Here is a 21830-nt window from a genome sequence, read left to right on the forward strand (position 1 = left end):
CAAAAGGCATCTGTTAAATGGTGTTAATGTAAAGGTAATGTAAATAATAAAAAATATGCCTTTGAGAATGAGAAGCTGTGAGACACATACACATGGCTTTCAGCTGAAAGACATAAATTTCTCTCAATCGCAGCACTAATGAGTGCTCACAAAAATGATCTGCACATAACAAGAGCTGTAGTACTGAAATTAATCTCTGCCATCAAAATGAATTACCATGGATGGATGTACAGCGTAATAAATTGCACTCTGCAATCACCAGACATGCTGCTGTTATAATTCTTGTAAATTGTCTGTTTGGTCTGTTATTCGTTATTAGCCGCTTAATTTAGTCCCACTAATTTAGAGCAAGACATTTCTATTATCCTTACTTTTCCAGCCTCCTCCTCTTCATCATAAAGGCCCAGACTGCCGACATGCTATAATAAATGTCTGTCCAAGGAAATTATGATCCTACCATGGCAGCGTCTGGACCCATTAAGCAGGAAAACATTTATCGGATATCAACCAGAGGCCATTTTCATTAGCTCTACAAAACATCGAGTGGTTAAACTGTGTAGAATTTTCAGAGGTGCAGAAATTATTACGGTTACTACTCAATGCTCTTTCCCACCTGGTGTAATAAAGACAAGGGTATTTTCAGTCTTGGGCTGAATGAGCCAGCTCTCGAGTAGACACACAGTAAAACAGATTACTTCATATTGACTCTGTGAGAAAAGCCAGACGCGTATGACTGTGACCCAGCAGAAAACGGTAAAACAATTCAATTCACTTCAATTCCCCCAAGAAACTTCATCATGAACCACAATCCCTCAGCAGGAATAAATTACTAGCCTGTCAACATTAGTCAGCCACCACCGTCATGAATCAGGCTTTTCAGAAATGAAGTCCTCACGGAATAATATTCACAGGTAATGCACAGCTGGAGATGACCCCTCGGCCCGCAAGTGTGAGCACGGACCCAGAGGAGCGAGCAGGAAAGAGACGGAGCTCCAGACACCAAGAAACACACGGCTCATGCCCGTCAACATCTGGAACTTTAGAACATGCAGTCATTGCAGGTGTCCCTGGCAATGGCTGAGTGCAAAAATACATTGAGCTTGTAAATTCTTGCATTTAACGATTCAAGCCTTGGGATAAATTGTGTCTGATGAAGTTTGGGTGCCTTAAACAAGCATACGTTAGCGTGCGCACATACATACAGAGTCAAGAGTCGTGTTGCTGGAGTCAATTACGCCGGGGAAATTGCTGCTAGGGACCTGTGTGAAAGAGAGTAAAAACACAAGCCCCAGAGCCTCACAGGAAGACAGCATTTCCCTAGAACTCATGCTGAGCCACAACTGAACAATATTCCATTTCCATTCCCAAAGGTACAGTTATACCAAAGAGAGGCACAGTATTAAAAAAAACTCTTGGAGTACAGCCAATACCTTCTAAACAATACCTCTACAAAAAATCAAGGATGACCCAAACACCCAAAGCAGGAAGTATTGTAAGAAACTATATAAGGACTTCCATGGATCCATGGAAAAGACAAGATGGCATGCGTCACACACTCAGAGACATGCAAAAAAAACAAACAAACCCTGTGTCCATGCATCAAAACAAAAACACACAGGTATAAACTCACCTGACCATAAAGAACTATAGGCTAAGCAGAAGCTGAGAGGGAGGATAGGAAGAAGACAGGACAGAAGCCTAAAGTAGGGAAGGAGAATATAGACTGTAGAAGTACAGAAAAAAGGACAAAATATGAGTCAGAAAGTCAGCAAAAGAATGCCAAAGGAAGGAATTATTTGACATCTTTAAATTATTAACTATGAGTAATACTCAATAGCTTATAAAGTAAATCAGGAAGCAGAGTGCTCAATAGCAGGTGTATGTGGGGCTGAGCTGAGGTCATTGTTATGTCTCTGGAGCTGATTTCTTATTAGACGGTGTTACCTCTGGGCTTTCACTCGACCCTGTTTTAGCTGACCTGACACTTGTCAAATTCCTCTCCAGAGAGTTTTCACAGAGGGAGTATGAGTATGAGAGAGAAATAAAGAAGACAGATTTTTCTCTGATTAATCTAAAGTGGAAGAAAGATTACGGAGACATGTGGCTCAGACCTCCTGGACGTTGACGATTTTCCAATTACTTGATTCATGTGAAAAGCTGCAACATAATACGTCCTAAGGGACACGACTTCAGAATAGTGATACATCATTTCAGTAAGTCATTTGGTATGAAGCAAATCATATAACATTCTGTCAAGCTGTAAACGCTAGTGTATCACAGCTTTTATTATTTTATTTTTTTTACACTTTATCACATCAACAATCCATTTTCTGTCTGAATGTGAAGTTGTAAGCTTCCCTAACAAGACACAGCTGATGCTAGCAGATAGACAATGTCATCTATACAGGAAATGGATGGCACAGAGACAACATCTGCTTTAGAGGAAGTATCTGAATTTTCACGAACGTGCTAAAATCTGTGCATTACTTCAATAGATCGTCCCTGTACAAAATATGACCCACTGACAAAGAAATGATCAGTCTGTAATTTTAATGGTAGGTTTATCTGAACAGTGAGAGACAGAATAACAACAAAAAAATCCAGAAAAACACATTTCAAAAAAGTTATACATTGATTTGCATTTTATTGAGTGAAATAAGTATTTGACCCCTTTGCAAAACATGACTTAGTACTTGGTGGCAAACCCTTGTTGGCAATCACAGACGTCAGACATTTCTTGTAGTTGGCCACCAGGTTTGCACACATCTCACATCTCAAGGAATTTGGGCCCACTCCTCTTTGCAGATCTTCTCTAAGTCATTAAGGATTTGTGGCTGACCCTTCAGCTCCCTCCACAGAGTTTCTATGGGATTAAGGTCTGGAGACTGGCTAGGCCACTACAGGACCTTAATGTGCTTATTTTTGAACCACTCCTTTGTTGCCTTGGCCGTATGTTTTGGGTCATTGTCAGGCTGGAATATCCATCCACGACCCATTTTCAATGCCCTGGCTAAGGGAAGGAGGTTCTCATCCAGGTTTTAACAGTACATGGCCCCGTCCATCGTCCCTTTGATGCGGTGCAGTTGTCCTGTCACCTGGGGATGGTGTACTTGGGGTCATAGGCAGCATTCCTCCTCCTCCAAGCACGGCGAGTTGAGTTGATGCCAAAGAGCTGGATTTTGGTCTCATTTGACCACAACACTTTCACCCAGTTCTCCTCTGAATCATTCAGATGTTCACTGGCAAACTTCAGATGAGCCTGTACATGTGCTTTCTTTAGCAGGGGGACCTTGCGGGCGCTACTGGATTTCAGTCTTTCACGGCGTAGTGCGGTACCAATTGATTTCATGGTGACTTTGGTCCCAGCTGCCTTGAGATCATTGACAAAATCCTCCAGTGTAATTCTGGGCTGATTCCTTGCCGTTCTCATGATCATTGAAACTTTATGAGGTGAGATCTTGCATGGAGCCCCAGACCGAGGAAGATTGACAGTCCTTTTGTGTTTCTTCCATTTGGGAATAATCGCACCAACTGTTGTCACCTTCTCACCAAGCTGCTTGGCGATGGTCTTGTAGCTCATTCCAGCCTTGTGTAGGTCTACAATCTTGTCCCTGACATCCATGGACAGCTCTTTGGTCTTGGCCATGATGGAGAGTTTGGAATCTGATTGATTGCTTCCTTCTGTGGACAGGGTGTCTTTCATACAGTTAACAAGCTGAGATTAAGAGCACTCCCCGAGAGTGCTCCTACTGTAATGTCAGCTCCTTACCTGTATAAAAGACACCTGGGAGCCAGAAATCTTTCTGATTGATAGGGGGTCAAATACTTATTTCACTCATTAAAATGCAAATCAATGTATAACTTTTCTGAAATGTGTTTTTCTGGATTTTTTTTGTTGTTATTCTGTCTCTCACTGTTCAGGTAAACCTACCATTAAAATTACAGACTGATCATTTCTTTGTCAGTGGGCAAACGTACAAAATCAGCAGGGGATCAAATAATTTTTTCCCTCACTGTATGAATTTTTCACCAACTCAATAGCTCCTGTAAATTACAAACTTTTTTCAGGAATTTTCACAAGCTTCACATTTCCTGTGTAAACTCCTGCAAAGCATTTTATGAATAAATACATTCATATCCAGCTTGCTAAATGAGACCTACCTTTAGGCTCTCATTACTCCTCTTAGACTATAGAAATGAGCCCTGAAGTCTAATCAGCAACAGTTCAGACGTAAAAACATGCACACATTCTACAGTAAATGCCCAGTATTAAGGCCCTAAGGAATAGATTCAGATGATGTAATCATGCTGGAGCTTGTTATACCGCATAATAAACATCAGAATGACCATAAAGTGTCCAAACTCCCCAAGAGCAACAATTTTTCTTGAAGCCTATATTCAAACCTTCTACCTGTATTTATGCCAGATCGAACGTACAGGACATTTCTCATTCAGAGATAGTCTCATTTAGTCAGAGATAACCTTAGCATGAGGGCTCAGTCTGTAGCGCAGAGCCAGGTCTTACTGGCAGGATTACTGGAAGAAAATCCACTAACATTTAGGTTAAAGTTCATCATTCCAGAGTCACAAATGAGGTGATAAGTGCTTTAAGATACTTTTCAGCCTGGGAATGAAAATCGTCCTGTCCACTCAGCTACAAAAGCAGTAAAGATCAAAGAGTCTGAGTAAAACCGAGTCTGGAGAAGTAAAAACTCATCACAAAGCCTCGTTTTGCAAGAATAAGCAAGTTTCGGTTTATGGCAGTTGGAGATGTAAAGAGAAACTTCAAATGTACAGAGAGATTTCAAATATGAGTCATTTTGAGTGGGTAATATTTATGTGTGTGTGTGTGTGTGTGTGTGTGTGTCAAAGGGCAGCCTGCTGGCATGCTGCCACTCTTACATGTAAAGACAGAGCTATAAGTAAAGCTTTTAGAGATAATACATAATTCACATATTCATCTTCAATAAGCGTTTTATCCTGGTCAGGATATATGCCCAGGATGTGACACACACATCTTGACTTCTTGACATTTGTAGTTATTCACACCTAGGCGACATTATTCCTAGTCAGTTCAGCTACTAGCATTGTTTTTGAGGAGAAAAACAAAATAAACCTGGCAGAAGCACACAAAGACACAAGTTTTTTTTTGTCAAGCTTACAAGATTTGCAAAATGGCTTATAATGTACGTCTAAAAGAGTTGAAGCAACACTGTGTAATCATTGAAGAATTCCTTAAAAACACAAAGAAGTGTGTTTCTTCACAGAAAACACGCATTCATTCTAGTATTCTAACCGTGACTGAAATTTAGTCATTGAAATCACACGTGTTTCATTGAAATGAACAGGACCGTAATGAACGTGGTGTACAAAGACACTCACTGCTGCAATGTTACTGCTGGTGGATTCCTGAATCCCAAATGTGTTCCTGAATGCGTGTGTCTCTACCGTAACATTAGCTCCAGCAAATGACTTTGACCCAGTTTTTCAGCCAATTGCAAACCCTCGGCTGTTTCAGCATGTGTGGCTCTAATTCACGTATGTGTCTACCTTCTTCTTCCAGGCTTTCTCAGAGTCCTGCAGCTGGCTGAAGCGGTCAGCCAGGGACGTCTGGACCACATCGCCGGCTTTGGTTTTCTTCAGCTTACTGCGCCAATCTTCGTCATCACCTGTCAGCTCAGCCAGCCTGCAGAAAGAGAGAGGAAAAAAAACTGTCAGAAAGTTCGAGATTTATAAAAATGATATATTTTAAATAATTTGTAGTATATTAAGACTTAGAGGAGATTGCTACACCTGTGAATATGTATGATATGCAAATGTTTAGAGCATCTAGTAGTACAAATGTTTGCATATAAAACACTGCCGTGTTATTACAAAGATATATATAATACTGGCCAAGCATAATAATCACAATTTTTATGTCGCCAACAGTTAGCAAGCCTGCTAAAGGATCCATGTCTAAAGGCTCATTTTCATGACAGTGATATTTATAGATGTGCTAAAAAAGTCTGTTTTCATGTGAATTCAGCACTATGGTAAGAAATGTACAGGGAATTTATAAATGAATCAGACACACATACATGGGAACTTGAGTGTAGAGGGCACTTGAGCGTGAAGTGTCAGTATTTAATTTAGCAGCCACAGCTACTGGAAACAATGCACTATACTGTATATCCCTGTCAGATTAATCTCCCATCATACCTCTGGTTGAAAGAGGAGCTCATGCTGCCATCCAGACTGCTGTCCAGCTCCTCGCTGTCCTCAGATGTACACAGAGAAGGTGATCGGGGAGCATCGCCAGAGCTGCTGTTTTCCCTCTGCCTGACCATTATCCCACCATCCACCTTTGTCTCCTCTACTATCTCTTCCGTTTTTTCCTCCTGCTGCTTCTCCTCACTGTCTCTGCCTTGAGCTTCACTTCTCTCTGGCGCAGGCTCGGCCTCCAGGCTGGCAGAACGGCTCTTCTTTAGGATGCCCCTGAGGCCATGTGAACCTGAGTCCTGCCTTTGCAAGCCTGCTGCAGGCGCCTTGGGCTCCTGCTCCTCAACTTTCACAGTCGGCGTGGGGATTGAATGGGGCTCCTCGATAACTGGTGTACACGGTCTCTCAACAGCCTCAGGTTCACTGACCGAATCCTGAAAAATGACCAAAGATAAGAACAACTTCGGTAGCAATAACTTCTTTTGTTGGTGGTGCTCCATAGGGTCTTTCTCAGGTCACTTACTATTAGTTCATCTTGTATAAAGCACTATTTGCTAGATTTGGTTTACCAGAGAGGATGTTTGGTAACATGAGAATTTAATGGGAATTTATATGGGTAATGAAAGAGAGAGAGAGAGAGAGAGACAGAGACAGACAGACAGATATCAGATATACAGAGAAAGAGAGAGAGAGAGAGAGAGAGAGAGAGAGAGAGAGAGATTATAAATAAATGATTACCGTATTTTAGTAAATTAAAACTTCCTCGGGTAAAACTAATACAGCCTAACTCCCAGGATTTGCGTTCCTCACTCTCATAACTGCACCCTTGATAATTCATATCACTTACTGATGAATGTGTTTTAAGATAAATAACTGAATAATAACCCAGGAGTTTAAGTGCTTCGGGCTTCATACATGTCCACTATCTCTGTCAGCTCTGTACAACACATGTCTGCTCAGAAATGTCCAGTAGGACAAAGAACAGATCCAGCAGTTCACCCCTCTGTGTAGAGTCAAAGAGTGGGTTGTCTGTCAGAAGCACACCCCCATCTCCATTTCCTCCCTTCAACAGCCCCCAAATTCCCCATCCTGCCCTTTGCACTGGCCAGAGACGGAAAGTAGAATGGAAAGGAAGAGCTGGGGGTCTGCTTTATCAGCAGCTCCACCATACACACACCCTGAGGACAGAGAGAGGAATGCAGGGGCATGGTGACCCTGAGCCAGAGAGAATGAGAAATAAAAGGAAAGAGACACAGAGGGGAAGGTATGAGATAAAAAGAGCCTTGTATTTGTAAAGCCACAAAAAATAGTGCAAACACAATGTAACTAAAATAATTCAAAAATGTATTTGTGTACATTTGTGTTGGTGTAAAGCTTCAGGATTTTACTTTATGTTTTAAAGTAAAAAGTGTGATGTTCCTGAGGGGGTGTAACAGTCAAGTGTTCACCCTATAGTTTACTTCAAACCCCAACAATGCCACAGCAATCCAATGTCTCTGTGGGCACATGAATGTAGAAGAGGAGAGATAGCAATCCCCACTGAGAGTGTTACACTGCCCTGTGATGCAGCATGACCAGCAGTTCAAAAAGCTGCCATTGGCCGGTTTCATGTGTCTCGGATGGAGAATGTGAGACCCTTCCTAGGAAGGTGAGCTGGCTGGTGGGTGGGAATTGGCAGGTTAACAAATTGGGAAGAAAGGCGGAAAAATTTTAAAAATGGCAAAAACACAATAAAAAAAATCAGGGTAAGGAGGCGTTTGGTTTGGTGGTCTGTCTGTCTAGCACAATATTCATAATCACACTCTCCTGAGTATATGGTAATTCACACTCTCTGTGTCACCCAAATGAGGATGGGTTCCCTTTTGAGTCTGGTTCCTCTCAAGGTTTTTTCCTCTTACCATCCAAGGGAGTTTTTTCTTGCCACAGTCGCCTTGGGCTTGTTCATTAGGAATTATGGATTAATACAAATAATTATAAATATAAGTCTAATATTAATCTTGAACTTTTTTGCCTTGAGCTTTTGTACTATATTTGCTATGTATTGTAAAGCTGCTTTGAGACAATGTCTATTGTTAAAAGCGCTACACAAATAAAATTGAATTGAATTGAAAGTTTTGTTGCAGAAACAATAAAAAATCCATCTTGAAGGGTATTTGTGGTAGAACATTATGATTTTATGAGCTTATTGTGGCAAACACAAAAGGTTAAAGAATTAAGGACGCTTAATGGATCTAATATGGATCTTTGGGGAACTACCAAAAGTTCTCCTATGACATTATTACTGCAACGGATGTTCTAGCAGTCTGACTTGTGATACCATAATAAACCACACAGTTTTCAAGTTGTCTCCAGTTTCTAATTGTTTCATAATTGCTTCTTCTTACAATAGTCTATGCTTGGTCTTAAGAAACATCAGTCACTACTGCTACAGAAACAATATAACGATCCCACCATCATCTCAATGTAGTGGCCTTTCTAGTGTACACACTTACCTTCTCCCCTTCATCCTCTGCTTCCATCTTCTCACTGCCCTTCTCTCCATCTGGCTCCTCTTCCCCAGCTGATGAACACAGCAAGGACTGACTGTAACAAAAACCAGAGCAAGAAATTGAAAAGCTTTTTAAACAGTAAACTGAAGAAAAAGTCAGCTCTGTTTTTCAAAAGTAATCTAGTTATCCTAAAGACAGCATGTTGCATCATTGTTTTTTTCCCCCTTAAATTTGTGGTCTACATGAAATGCATAACCTAAACCACATGCTGTATGTCTACAAGCAAAGGGACTGAATGAACACAGACACTTTGTAGTTTCTGTAACGTCTCTCTGAGGAGTTGCCTTGGAGAGACAAGTTAATCAGCGTGAATGTTTACACACATTAAATGTGAGTCATGATGGTATCCACCGCCAATAGAACAAGTGAAAAAGAACAGCAGCCCAAGTTCAAGTAACCCCCACCTTAATAGAAACACACACACACAGAAAGCCCAAAACATACATTCTGACAGGTTCCTGCCATAATTCACATGATAACAGAACACACCCCACCAGTACATCACTGTCAGAAGGTAATACATACACAACTGTAGATACACACACACATATCACTTTATCAGCTGTAACAGACACTGACCCCGGTTTGAAGAGCTTTGCTTACTGTGTAAAGTAGAATCACTATCCTATAAATGATTGGCATATCCTTTTGTGTTTATCCTAAGAGACCGTTAGCTAGAAGGGTTGTTATTTAATGGCGGCTTTAGGTTAACTGTACAAACAAAATGTACTGAATGTGATGGTAATGCCTATATTTATGTGTTACATATGTTGTTTAGATCTGGATTACATTTTAATTTGTTTATTTTTTTCATTATACTGCTAATTTCTTCGCCACAAATTAAGCAAGGGAAAAAAAACACCACATGGTGTGTGTGCGTGTTATCCTACTTACACCAAAGCAGTTACTATACATGTTTTATAGCGACAGTCACAGAAACGCCTGTGAGACAAGTTCCTGTTGTTGTTAATATACATAGGATTTTCTCTCTCTTGACGTTATTGAGACTAAAATGCAGCTGACTGAAAAAACAGAAGGTGCAAATTGAAAAAAACCTGCATATATTATTATAGATGATAAATAAGATTTACAATCTTGGAGTGTCTGCCATCCAAAGCTGTTACTATAGCAACAATATCCTGTTAGAAGTGGGCATGTAATTCATGCTACAGTCTACTAACCACGATTGTCGTCAGAGCCATGGTCCAGAAAATTACCGCATTCAACAATGTTGTGGTACAAACACAATTACCACACAATATAACAGGGCATTTTTGCTAAAAGCCTAGTTTTAGAAATTTATGTTCACATGGCCTCAGGGGCAACTTTTAGTGCTTAATAGTAATAATTGGCTAAATGTCTTTGAGTTCTATAGCCTATAGCCATCGCCCATCACACAGTAGATAAAAAATTATATTCACTGTAGGCAACTGTCCATGAAATGCATCTAGCCAGCTTTAATCAGCTCCTGTTTTTAATCTAAAAACTGCAATAACACATCATGAAAAATGGCCTGTTTTGGGGGATTACAGTCTGTGAACCCCTTTGCAGACATGTATATGAATGCAGCATAAATCTTATCTTGGATCCTATCTAAAGGTCACAAATTCCCTGGAAGAGCTTAATACTGAAATTACTTGACATTTTGGAATAACCTTTTATATACTGCACTGCAGAGCTGAATGAATAAAACCCAGACACATCGTATTTCAGTTTCCTTATTTTCAGAGTCCCATTTGGCTTTACTGGAGCCAATCAGGCAATGCAGGCAGGCTCAGTATTTCAGATTTCAGAACAGTTAGAGAAGCAGAGCAGATCTCCGCTCCTGCAGTGCAACGAGAACCAGGCGAGCAAGCATTTTCTGACTTAGCTTCTGGTATGGCTCCCTACGAGGGAGTGCCAATCATTTCCTGAAGTGGCATTACCTCACATGTCATTATCTCATAAAAGACATCTTAGACACACTCGCTCAAACAGAATAAGATTCAGAAAGAAAAACAGGCTACATCCGGCTTCAGAGAGATGCTTATCGGTCAGGAATTCTGTAAGAAGCTGCAATGATAGTAACCCGTGATTAACCCTTCTCTACATAAGAGGATGGACAGATAAAGAACCACAGGGGGTAATGGACTACAATTACCCGGATTGTATGACTAAGGATCTTATTATCTTGGGAGGGGATGTGGAATGCCACAGATTAGTTCTCAGGACCAAAATCAACACAAATCAGTCAGAAGGCAGCTTTATGGGACTGGTTCTGGGCTGGTTTACTTACCTGGCTTTAGTTGGCCTGTCCTGAGTGCTGATTGGCTCTCTATGCCTGTTGGCACGATGACCTTCCTGTTTGGCTTCCTCTGAGATGGCTTTTGAGCTGGTCGAGATTTCAGGTGTCGCCGAATCCTAGTAGAGAAACAGAAAGAGAGAGAAAGCAAGGAAGAATATTAACTAAAGAGTGGGACTACGGGTACTTTCCACATCAAAACAAATCTCCAGGGTCAGGCCATTCAAGTAGCTATTCAGTCTAAGGATTTAAAAAAACGGCCCTCACACAGCCTTACTAGGCATAGCAAGAGGAACTCAGCAGGGCTTCCTAGAGATAAAACAACCCCCAAAACACACACACACACACACGCACACACACATGCACACACACAAACACCATGGGAAAAAAAACAGAATCCTAAGCTGAATGAGAGTAAGTGGCAGTTAAAAAAGGGTAGAGAGATTGGGAAAAGTGAATCATGGTGGAGTAATTTATAAAAAGGGAGAGAAAGAGGAAAAAAGAAGAGGACCTCTGATGATGACTCACAATCTGTTCTTAGAGTTTTCGGCGTAGATAAAACATGGTTAAAAAAAAAAAAAGTACTACTTTATTTGCCAAGCGTGAAAACAATACTACACAATGTCCAGAGGTTGACAAATGAGATCCCCAAAAGTCTAAGATGGAGACTTTGGCGTCATCCAACTGTAACAGCCAAAACAGTCATCTGGAGTAAATGCACGTATCTTTAAAAAGGATTTATGGGGTTTTGCACTGATAATCCAAAAAAGCTTTAATAAAGGCCAGACATTGTTCTCAAAAATATCTGGATATGGACATTTACCCATACTTAACACCATATACTCATGTGAAAACATCTTTTAATGATTTTACCACTATTACGTGTAACTTATGACAAAGTTTACGTGTAAAACCTGCCATCAATAATGTGTATGAAAAACAATTCTACTTTATGATTTTGATCGTTGCTGGAGTTCCTGAGAAGGTGTTCCTGATAAGCAAAGCAATATGAATATAATAAAGGTCTTATTAAGGCAGGAGTGGAACAGAGCAGGATGTCAGAAAAAGAAGAACAGTAAGAAACTGGAGTGCTGGGTAAACTCCACCCACTTACTTTACAGCGAGACATCCTGGCAGACGCATTCGTCTTAAAGCTGTCATCTTCTTTATCATCAGCTGCTGACACACAAAGAAAAAAACGAAGAATGTGATGCTGCTATTTTATCTGGATTCTGCAAATCGCATTCTTTTTTGAATGACGCAAATCAATAAGGAAATAAATGACAAGCAGCCGGTGCAGCAAGTATTAGCACTAGAGCAGGTAGAAGAGTGGAAAGTGTAAAAAGGAGTTGTTTTAAAACGAATACATTGTCAAGAGGTTTATTTGTTGTTGTTATGTGGCATTTAAGCAGTTTCTTTACTACATCTGTATCTGTAGCTGTACATTGTGATCTCTTTAGGCATTGCTATGTTGTGAAGTCTTCTTGAAATGTCATTCTTTATTTCCAGAAAAAGAGGGGGCTGGTTAGTGAGTGACCAATCACAGCATAAAAGAACATACATCTTTTCCTCCTGAAAAGTGTTCAGTGCTCGCTGGAGTGAAGTGAAGTGACAGTGACGTGTTCAAGCTCACTTCAATTCTCCATGCAGCTATTACCATTCAAGGTACAATAGTGCTCATTTTTAATGGCTGCGCTCACAAATACTGCTTTGCGTGCTCACATTAGCCATCCTAGTAGTCTCTATTAAAGGTGCTGTTTATATGCTATACATAAGATCTTTCATTTCTGGTGTTTTTTAGCGTTAAAAATGACTGACCGTCTGACAAATCGTACAAGGCATTTCCCCTAGTGTGCTTTGATAGTGTTTACTCATGTAAGTGTTTGTATAAGTGATAAGATATATAAAAGGTTTTGATAGCCATTTTTATTGAATCTGTGATTTTCTGTGTTTATTTCTCCAGCGTATACTGATTCAACTGTCTGACTCGCAGTTCATAGCTGCAATCTGGATAATTGTTTTTGTTTGACCCTGCCATGATCATGGTTCAATTCCCTGGAAGGGAACAAACCCAGCCACTTGGGGTTGCACAAGTCAGTGCACTGTCAGTACCCGTCCCAAGACCGGATAGAAATGGGAGAGTTGCAGCGTAAAACCTGTGCCAAATCAAATACGTGGGTCAATAATTTGCTGTGACGAGACCTAACATGTTCAGCTGAAAGAAGGAGAAAAAAATACATAGCTGTATGAGTCTATATTAGAGTGCTATAAACGATGAACATCTAAAAAAATTGATGGTAAGGAAAGCTTAATTTAAGTTATTAAGCAATGCAAGAGCTAAGTCACCAAAAAACCCCACTGCACTGACAGATTTCTTCTGCCACACCTCACAGTGTTGCTCCACCCATGTCAATACAGACATATTCATATCTTACCATGAAAATACCATGAATAGCAGAAGTTACACCCAACCATATTAGCTTACACTGTTTTCCTACCAGGTTGTCCTTACACAAAAATAAGACCCCTGATGTTTTTAGGAAATTAGATCTCTGACGTAAAGTCTGTGGGAGCTGCACACTTGGATGCACTGTTTAAACCTTAATAAGTGAGCGAGCAGGTGATAAGTGAGGTGAGGAGTTCACTATGAACCTGAATGATGCATCACACCGGTCATTCCTCCAAAGCCTAGTCTTCATATTTATGATCATGGTCATTAAGTTGCTATTTAAACAATATACTGTGAAGCCAGTGTGAAAATATCACAGCTGTACTGCAAATGACATGGAGTCTAAAACTATACAGGCCATTTGGAAGCAGCTGTGAAAGATTAGAAGGTACAGATCCAGCTGTGCGTACGTGCATGAGTGTGTTCCGCGTGGGAACGTTCTGACCCACACCAGATGCCCGTGTGATTGTGTGGAAAGGGAGCTGCAGTGGCCCTGAGGGTTAGACAGTGTTTCATAGGTACTGGGATTAGTCTTGATTGCTCCTGCTGAGACAGCTGAAACTGACTGATGGGAATATCACAACTCCTCCCCAGAGAGGTGAAACATCACGCTATCAATTCATACCGAACTTCACAGCTATTCTTTCATCTTTCTCATTTTGCCTCTCCCTTCTTTTATTCTCTGGAATGAAAACGTATGTGCTGAGTTAGCATTCCCCGTCCTGTAAGCGATATTTTCCACCGGCTTTGCTGCAGTGGAACAGATGAGTGGTGTGTGAGTCTCCGATGGGTTTCTGCTTCCAAACTGTCAGCCAGAGAAACTGAAGTGGGGATTCCCAAACAGCAGGCCAGTATGCAATGCTATGACATCTTTTCCTATTTATCAACCACACAGCCAACAGGAGTGAGAGTGTGAGTGAGAAAAGGCTGTCACACACCAAGCCAATGGTTAGGAACATTTGCCAAACAAAGCTGACTGAGAATCACTTCTTCTTTTGACTGTTGCTGATGGCCGTTGCGCACATTCATCCTGCACCTGAGGAATGTGAAAGGAAATGGCTCGTTGGAAGACCAGGGGCAACGAAATGACCGAGAATATAAAGATATATATATATTTTGGATTTTGGATTTCAACCACTTGTCCTCTTTGAGCAGAGGCTCAATGCAAATCAGTATAAAATTGAGCTCACTGAATGGTTTGGTGAGTATAAAAAAGCTATAAATAATACTCTGTGGCCTTCACAGCACACAAATCCTAACCTACTTGAACAATTTTGGACTTGACAGCACTTGCATCCGAGGGTTTTTGGAAGAACGGTGTTCATTCTTCCAGCACAGCTTCAGAGGTGTGAACAATTATCACACTTCCCCACCTCGCCCTCAGTGTTTTGTGTTTCTTGTTCTCATTAAGCCATACCCTTAGTTTGTTCCGTGTCCAGCTCACATGTTTCTGACCATAGTTTCTATTTCTAGTTTTCCTTGTTCTCTTCCTAGCCTATGATAACCTGTTTGCTGGTTGATGTACTGCCACTGTATTTGGACTGTTTGCCACTATATTTATTAAACCCTCCTCCACCTGCACTAGCATCCATCTCCGTGTTTCGATCCCCCCGACATGACGGACCAATCTCTGTGAATCTACCACGTGACGAGAATATATGCCAAGATGTTTTGAAGCTGTTCTAGTAGCTTGTGGCGTCAGAACACCTCACTGTTGTAATAAACAGTGTTATTGTGCTGCTTGCCTATATGATCCTACTTTCATAGCTTGGTGCATATCCACTGGTTTCAAATCCCTGTCATTCTTCTTGTACAAGCTACAGTATAATACCAGTATAAGTTGAGAAATATTACAAAAATCAGTGTGTGTCTGTTCTGCGCAGTCAGAATCACTCTTTAAAGCTGTTTTGTATCACTCCTACTCATACATGGTACTACTCATAATGACTTAATTTGGGAAATGCCATGATTAGTGTTGTATCATCAGATTCTTGAGGTTATGGGGATGAAGCCTACACAGCATGGAGCTGAGCTACTGTATGACACCATTTGACTCAACGATGGGTTTTGCAACTTGTCATGTTGTCACTGCTAGTCTGATGAAATGACAGCCAGTTTGGGTGCGGATTTAAACCCAGTAACGTTTTAGCTTCCTGCCCAAAAACAGAGCTCCTTTTCCTCCATCAAAGTGACATCACAGCACCAACCTGCTGTTTTTCTGACATGAGTTTTTAATATGCTAGATTTGTTGTCTGAAATTTCTTCTTTGATATCATGTTGAAAATGTAATTTCACATTATTATATTACACCCTCATGCGAAAGCATCATGATATGCTACCCGCTGTGCTTCACCTGACTCCACTGTTCTCACATTACAAACAATTCTTATTTACATTTACGGTATTTGGTAGATGCCCTTATCCAGAATGACTAACAGAAATGCTTTTTGAAATCTCTATCAATGAATACATCGATACTGGTTCACTAAGTCACAGATATGCAGAATACAGAATACCATCTGGCTAGGAATACCATTTTGAGAGTAAACATTTTATATTCATGTGTAAACTTATGCAATAGTTACCTCATCATACAGATAAATGCTAAAAGAGATGTTTGCCTCCTCTACCATGTAGTTCCTAACGTAATTCTTGAGACTGGCAGCAGTTGATGACATGCACCCACAGAACTGTCATGCTCAAGGGTTTTAAAATCGTTTTGACGTTTTTGGGTGGATGGAGATATTTTTTCAAAACATAATTTTGAAAATGGGGCGGGTTTGAAAGCCGAAACAAAAATCAAGGCCTTGTTTTTACGGACTAATCACAGGAGCATGTTTCAAAGATCAGGAATACTTGATGATAACTACATGTGACATGTAAACCTCCTGGAACCATCTGGAAGGTGTTTTTGATATGTCTGTGTGTGTGTGTGTGTGTGTGTGTGTGTATATGTGTACATTTTCAATTCATGCCATCCTAAATCATAACTGAGGCCTCACATTTCAGCTGTGTGCCATGACAGGATGCTGCTGTTCCTACTCTGTTAACAGAGAAAGGGATTCTGGGAGCGCAACGGCTTTAGAAGAGGAAGGAGAGAAAAGAATGACAAAGGGCCCATTGAAGGGACTTGGGGAAAGTAACTTACCCTTTGGCAGTTTGACTTCCTCTGTGCTCAGCAGACTGTGAAAGAGAAAGACAGAGGAGTGAGAAAACAATACATCATATGACGCAATTCCACCTGAAATCCCCCGCATGTCTCTGGTAAGAGGAATCTGCTCTCTGCTCTAGCTAAATACTTGATAAAGCTTGTTTCATACATTGCATGATAAAAATCTCTCTCTACATACATGCATTTGAAGTAAAACTATTCACAGATGTGGCCAGTGAGAATAAGATTCCACTACAATAAGACTTTGTTAACATGTGTTTAGAGCTGGGCCGCTAGATCGGTCCCTGAGGACCGAGAGACATCCAGCAGAAACGGCACAGGATGGAGAGCAGCTGCCTGCTTTAATTAAAATATACACATTACATAAGCGAGACATATAAAACAAGCAGGAATAAACCCTGACAAATACACTTAGTCGAGAAGACGTGTGTCAATAACACACGCAAGTCAGGATATTTTCGCAACATGACAAAGCAGAAACACAATATCATAAACACAAATGCCACACACTCATTACAGTATCTACAACACAGAAAGGAAAACACGATTCCCATCAAAGCATAAAGTGATTAAACACAATCATGACCATTTCCCTTTCCCAGAACGGGTGACTGCTCGAGCGCTTCCCAGAGTCAGCGTGAGAGGATTTACCAGAACGGTGTCTGTACTTGACAGTTGTAAGTACTGACACACAAATGTGTAAACATGCTCATGTGTGGGTTTGTATGCACGCTAAATAAAATTCCCACAACACAGCCCTTTTAGGAAACCAGATCTGGGAACCTTTGTCACATTTCCACTGACCAGGACTTGTTTTCATTCCTGGGCCACAGTTCCAGGAACCTTTCAGTTTCTTTTGCAGTATCAGCTAATCCTGGTTTTAGTAATAATAAAAGTGGTGTGTTTTAGGTCAAAAGGTAATGTGGCATGACGAGCAAAGTGGAATCTTTCCATGGCACTTTTGTTTTAACACATGTAGGGAGTCAAACACGAGTGTATTTTGTAAACGATTCTGTTGAGATGTTGCCTGCGGCAAGAAGAAACAAACACCTTTTTTGTTAAAAAATGGTGCTTCATGCTCACATAGCTGCTGCTGTTTTCTTGTATGATGAAATGATATAATCCTTGTGTAGATATTCTAGATAAAAGTCACTCTTTTTAGATTCTGAACTCTCTTTTTTTCCTCAGAAATGTTGACAGACTGTAAAGATGTAACCAAATGAACCGAGTTTTTGCATAAATACAGATATGAATAAGAGCCTAGAGGTGGCATGAGGACTGGGGTCCTACATGACGTGAAGAAAAGTCTGGAGGTTTTTATTTTTATTCATGCGAGCTTGAGCAGCCATTTGTGAAGTTCCTTAGATGGTGTGATGCTGCAGGATGCAGGATTTTCATAGTAAATTGCTGACCAGTGACACATTTCTTTAAATTAGGATACAAGTTTGTTTCGATTTTGGTAAAACAAGTTTGTCAAATTGAAGTGCAAAGAAAAATAATATGCAAGATTCAAAAGAATTAATAAGACTATAGTGTGTTCAGATTTGAGCACTAAGCAGTAACAGATGCACATAGTGGCATTGTGTTACACTCTTTGTGGACACACACACCCATTCTCCACTGTGAATACAAGTGGCACATGTGTGTGGGCCATTTCTGTTACTTCACACCGTTTAAGTGTGCTTGACCTGCTGACTCAGGCCCTGTGAGAACCGAAAGTGAACTACTGATGAACCTTTAGCCTTGATGTTAAACCTGGACTGTCTGACAGACCTTTCAGAGAGAGGTCAAAAGTCTGCATGCACACTGACCAACCAACCAAAAAAGAGTGAAAAAAGTAGCACTGGAGAGAAAGAGAAGGGGAGAAGAGAAATATAAATCAGTGCAGGCTGAGAATATGTGAAAAGATCAAAAATAAATCATAGTACTAGTACCGGGGTCATTTAGGAGAGCACAATCAGAACAGGAAGTAGTCAGCATGTAGAGTATCATGCCCTTGAATGCATGAGACAAATTTCATTTCCTTAAATTCGCTACAGTTTTGACATCCTCATATTACACGGCTTTTGATGCTGCTCTTTCGTGTAGCGGACATGAGCCGAGTGTCAAAACATCCAGGCTTTGCATTGCTCAAATGCAGTGCAAGAGATAATACTTATAATACGAGTGAGCTGTGTGTTATCACTACGCTGGGAAGATTCCCATGAAGCTCGGAAAGGTGCAAAAACAACCTGGGGCCTTCGATGTGTAAACACAGAGCAGATGGAAAAAAAGAAAGGCTGGCCTTATGGTTAATTGCTGTACCACCAGTTGCACTCGATCGCATTAACTGGATTTCTGTGCTATTGCTATGAACAGACAAAAGACTTGCATTATATACAAACATATACTGCAAACACAACATGGTGAAATAAGCCTGGAGCCAGCAGCCAGTAGCATATTAATAACACCTTATAACTGATACTGTGGCAAACAAAAGTCATTTTTTTCTTTCAAAAGTCATCTTTATCTTTCCAATAATGATAATCATTCTTCTGAGAAGTTTTTCCAACAACAGTTCCTTTCTTTCAGCAAATATTATTTAACTATTTTATATTATTTTATATATTATATAAATATTATTTAATTATTTAACATTACTTAATCCACCAGAAATCCGGAGACTAAAACAGAAACCTGCGTCAAGAGATGCATTTAAGAGATACGACCTGGAGCATTCTTCTCGTGTTATTCTGTGTCGCGTGATCACAGTATAGTCTAGTGTAGTGTCACATGATCACAGTTTAGTCTTGTATGTATTCAAGCCATGTGGTTTGGGAAATCACCTTGAGTTCTGCCTTCACATATTCACGTATTTACACATACAGAGTGACAAAGATGTAACTGTCAGGGTTGAGCAACGCGTTACATCACAAGGTCTGGTCAGTGATAATGCTCTACTCTAACCCTTTCATTCAACCCCTTAATAAACTTGACAGTTCTGACATTTGTCTGTTTTTAAACTTCGACTGGATAATGTTTGCTGACGCTATTTACATTCTTGTCCCTCCAATAGCATTCCTGGAGGAAAAAGATGATAATGCTAGATGATCTACAGTGTCAGTAACGTTATTGTATAGTATTGGACAGTATTGTACATGTGCCTTATCAATCATTGCTCAAGAGGTTTTAGCAACATGAGATAAAAAAAAAGCTTTTTGTTTTGTTCAGTGTCACTGACAAGAATCTACAGTCTGGGCTAGAAAGAAATCAGCCCCAGACTCGCTTTTTTATACCATTCTGTTTATTAATCTTGGTAGTTCTCTTGCGTAAAGTAAAAAAATAATCTGCTTTAAGAGATTTGTTAACAGTAAATAATCTGAGGTCTTTATATCTTTGATAGACAGAGCAGCTTAGCCCTGTTGTTTATAACTGCCATTCCTTGTATATACATATACAAGATTTAAATCTTTGATTAGCATTTAGGACTATTTACACATCATGCCAAGAAAACTATTTAAATGCACTAATGACACAATGTCTTCTCTGGCTAGGTTAACAACAGGAGTAAAAGGTAAAGGAGGTGGGAAAATAAATTTAAAAAAAAAGCAAGCAGTAAATTTGAGCAAATAAAAAATTATCTAATTGAATTAAGTTACAATTGCTATTTTGTTTAACAATACGTTGAATTGAATTAAAAAATTCACAACACTCACAAACCCCGGACCACGCCCACTTTATCTTCCATCACCCGACCGTCCCTTCATACCCTGTCCATCTTGTGACCCTGATTTAAATGTGAATTCTTTTGTGATCAACAAGAACTCTGGGTATTCAGAACTGAACCTGTTATGCACCTAGACTACTACAAGTTGTGTTTCCAAGTGCGTTATATTGAAACCAGACATCTTGCTAAGATATCAAGACCCTGGTCTGGTCATTGAGCAAATTCTTTACAAACAATGACAACGTGCATGACAGCCAGAATGGCAGGTTGCTCATGTAATAACACCCCGAGCTTAAAGAAACAAAAGAAACTGTCATGTTCACTGTGCTCAGATTACTTCATGCTATTCAAAGGTGCTGGAGGAAAATAACAACGTACAGTTTAGTACAAACCATAAATCTGACATCTGTTTGGTTGGAAAAGTCTAAGGTTTCCACATATTAAGTTAAATGAACTGAAGCAGGATACAGGAAACAGGAGAGTGAATCACTGTTTGCAGTAGAGTGCATTGTTTGTACAAATCAACTACAAGCCTGCAAGCAATTCCTTTTGAAAAACTCATCGCTAGCCTCAGAAAGCTGGCTCGTGGGCTAGGTCAGGACCAAACAGACCTTCAATTCTGCTTATGTTTACCACTTCCTAAGACAGAAACTGCTCCAAACAAGGAAGGAAAGGTTTTGCCCCTCTTTCCCCTCATCCACACACATTCCTATTCGGCTGATTTATATCACCCTGTTCTCTTCGCTACACAAGTGTTTACTTAGAATCCCTGAAGTTGTAATCTCTCAGAAGCGTGAAACACCCTGCAGAGAGCAAGTTTAGACCGACACAGCTCCAGTTTCATAACAGCAGGACATGCCCTGACCCAACCCTTCTTCTAATCGTGACCTGTAGCAGAGCAGCATGGAAAACCAATATATCAAAAATAAAGGATTCATAATGGAGTCCCAACTCACCCGAGCCGGGATCTTGTTGCAGATCCCTGTTTCTTGTTAGTTTCACTTTTCACTTCTTTCTCGCTCTCTCCTCCCTCCTTGTCGTTAGCTTCAGCAGGCTGACTTTGTGTATGGACAGTGACCTCTTTAGACTTCTGCTCTGTGCTAGGGCCTGAGTCTGGAGCATCTGCGTTGTCTCGATGTCTCTCTCTCCGGGTGTATTTGGAGGTGATGTCCTCCAGGTTGGCATATCGTTCCGCCAACTCACGCCGCCTTTCGGCCTTGTAGCGTGCGATGCGCTCTGCTTTAGATTCCAGCGCAGAGCCCGAGAGAGTCTCTAACGCGTCCATCCTGTTACAGAACAGCTACCGGTGCCTGGGTTTAGAAAAACTGCTCACAATTCAGCTTCTCAACTCTGAATTCTGGAGAAAAAGTTGGACTTGCGGGTTTTATTATTTTCCAGGAGATGATTCAGTATTCCTCCAAAGCATCTCACTGTGGAGAGAAAATAAAAAGCAGCATTAACAGAGTTCTCTC

At 40.5% G+C, this 21830-nt stretch overlaps 1 protein-coding gene across 3 annotated transcripts in view; it reads right to left on the reverse strand.

The window, feature by feature from the left end:
- svild (supervillin d) overlaps positions 1-21830 on the reverse strand; it is a 50529-nt gene that overhangs the window by 13350 nt on the left and 15349 nt on the right. For 2 of the 3 annotated variants that reach the window (XM_058406398.1, XM_058406399.1), the window contains exons 2-8: positions 21315-21788; positions 16629-16663; positions 12146-12210; positions 11026-11150; positions 8694-8784; positions 6202-6635; positions 5551-5686 (exon numbers count right to left, since the gene is read on the reverse strand). In XM_058406398.1, the coding sequence (XP_058262381.1) occupies positions 5551-5686; positions 6202-6635; positions 8694-8784; positions 11026-11150; positions 12146-12210; positions 16629-16663; positions 21315-21643 (1215 nt within the window). In that variant the 5' untranslated portion in view covers positions 21644-21788. The remainder of the gene's footprint in view (positions 1-5550; positions 5687-6201; positions 6636-8693; positions 8785-11025; positions 11151-12145; positions 12211-16628; positions 16664-21314; positions 21789-21830) is intronic. The other variant, XM_058406400.1, reaches the window with a different exon arrangement.

This window comes from Hemibagrus wyckioides, linkage group LG13, assembly GCF_019097595.1.
Source record: "Hemibagrus wyckioides isolate EC202008001 linkage group LG13, SWU_Hwy_1.0, whole genome shotgun sequence".
Classification (NCBI taxonomy): domain Eukaryota; kingdom Metazoa; phylum Chordata; class Actinopteri; order Siluriformes; family Bagridae; genus Hemibagrus; species Hemibagrus wyckioides.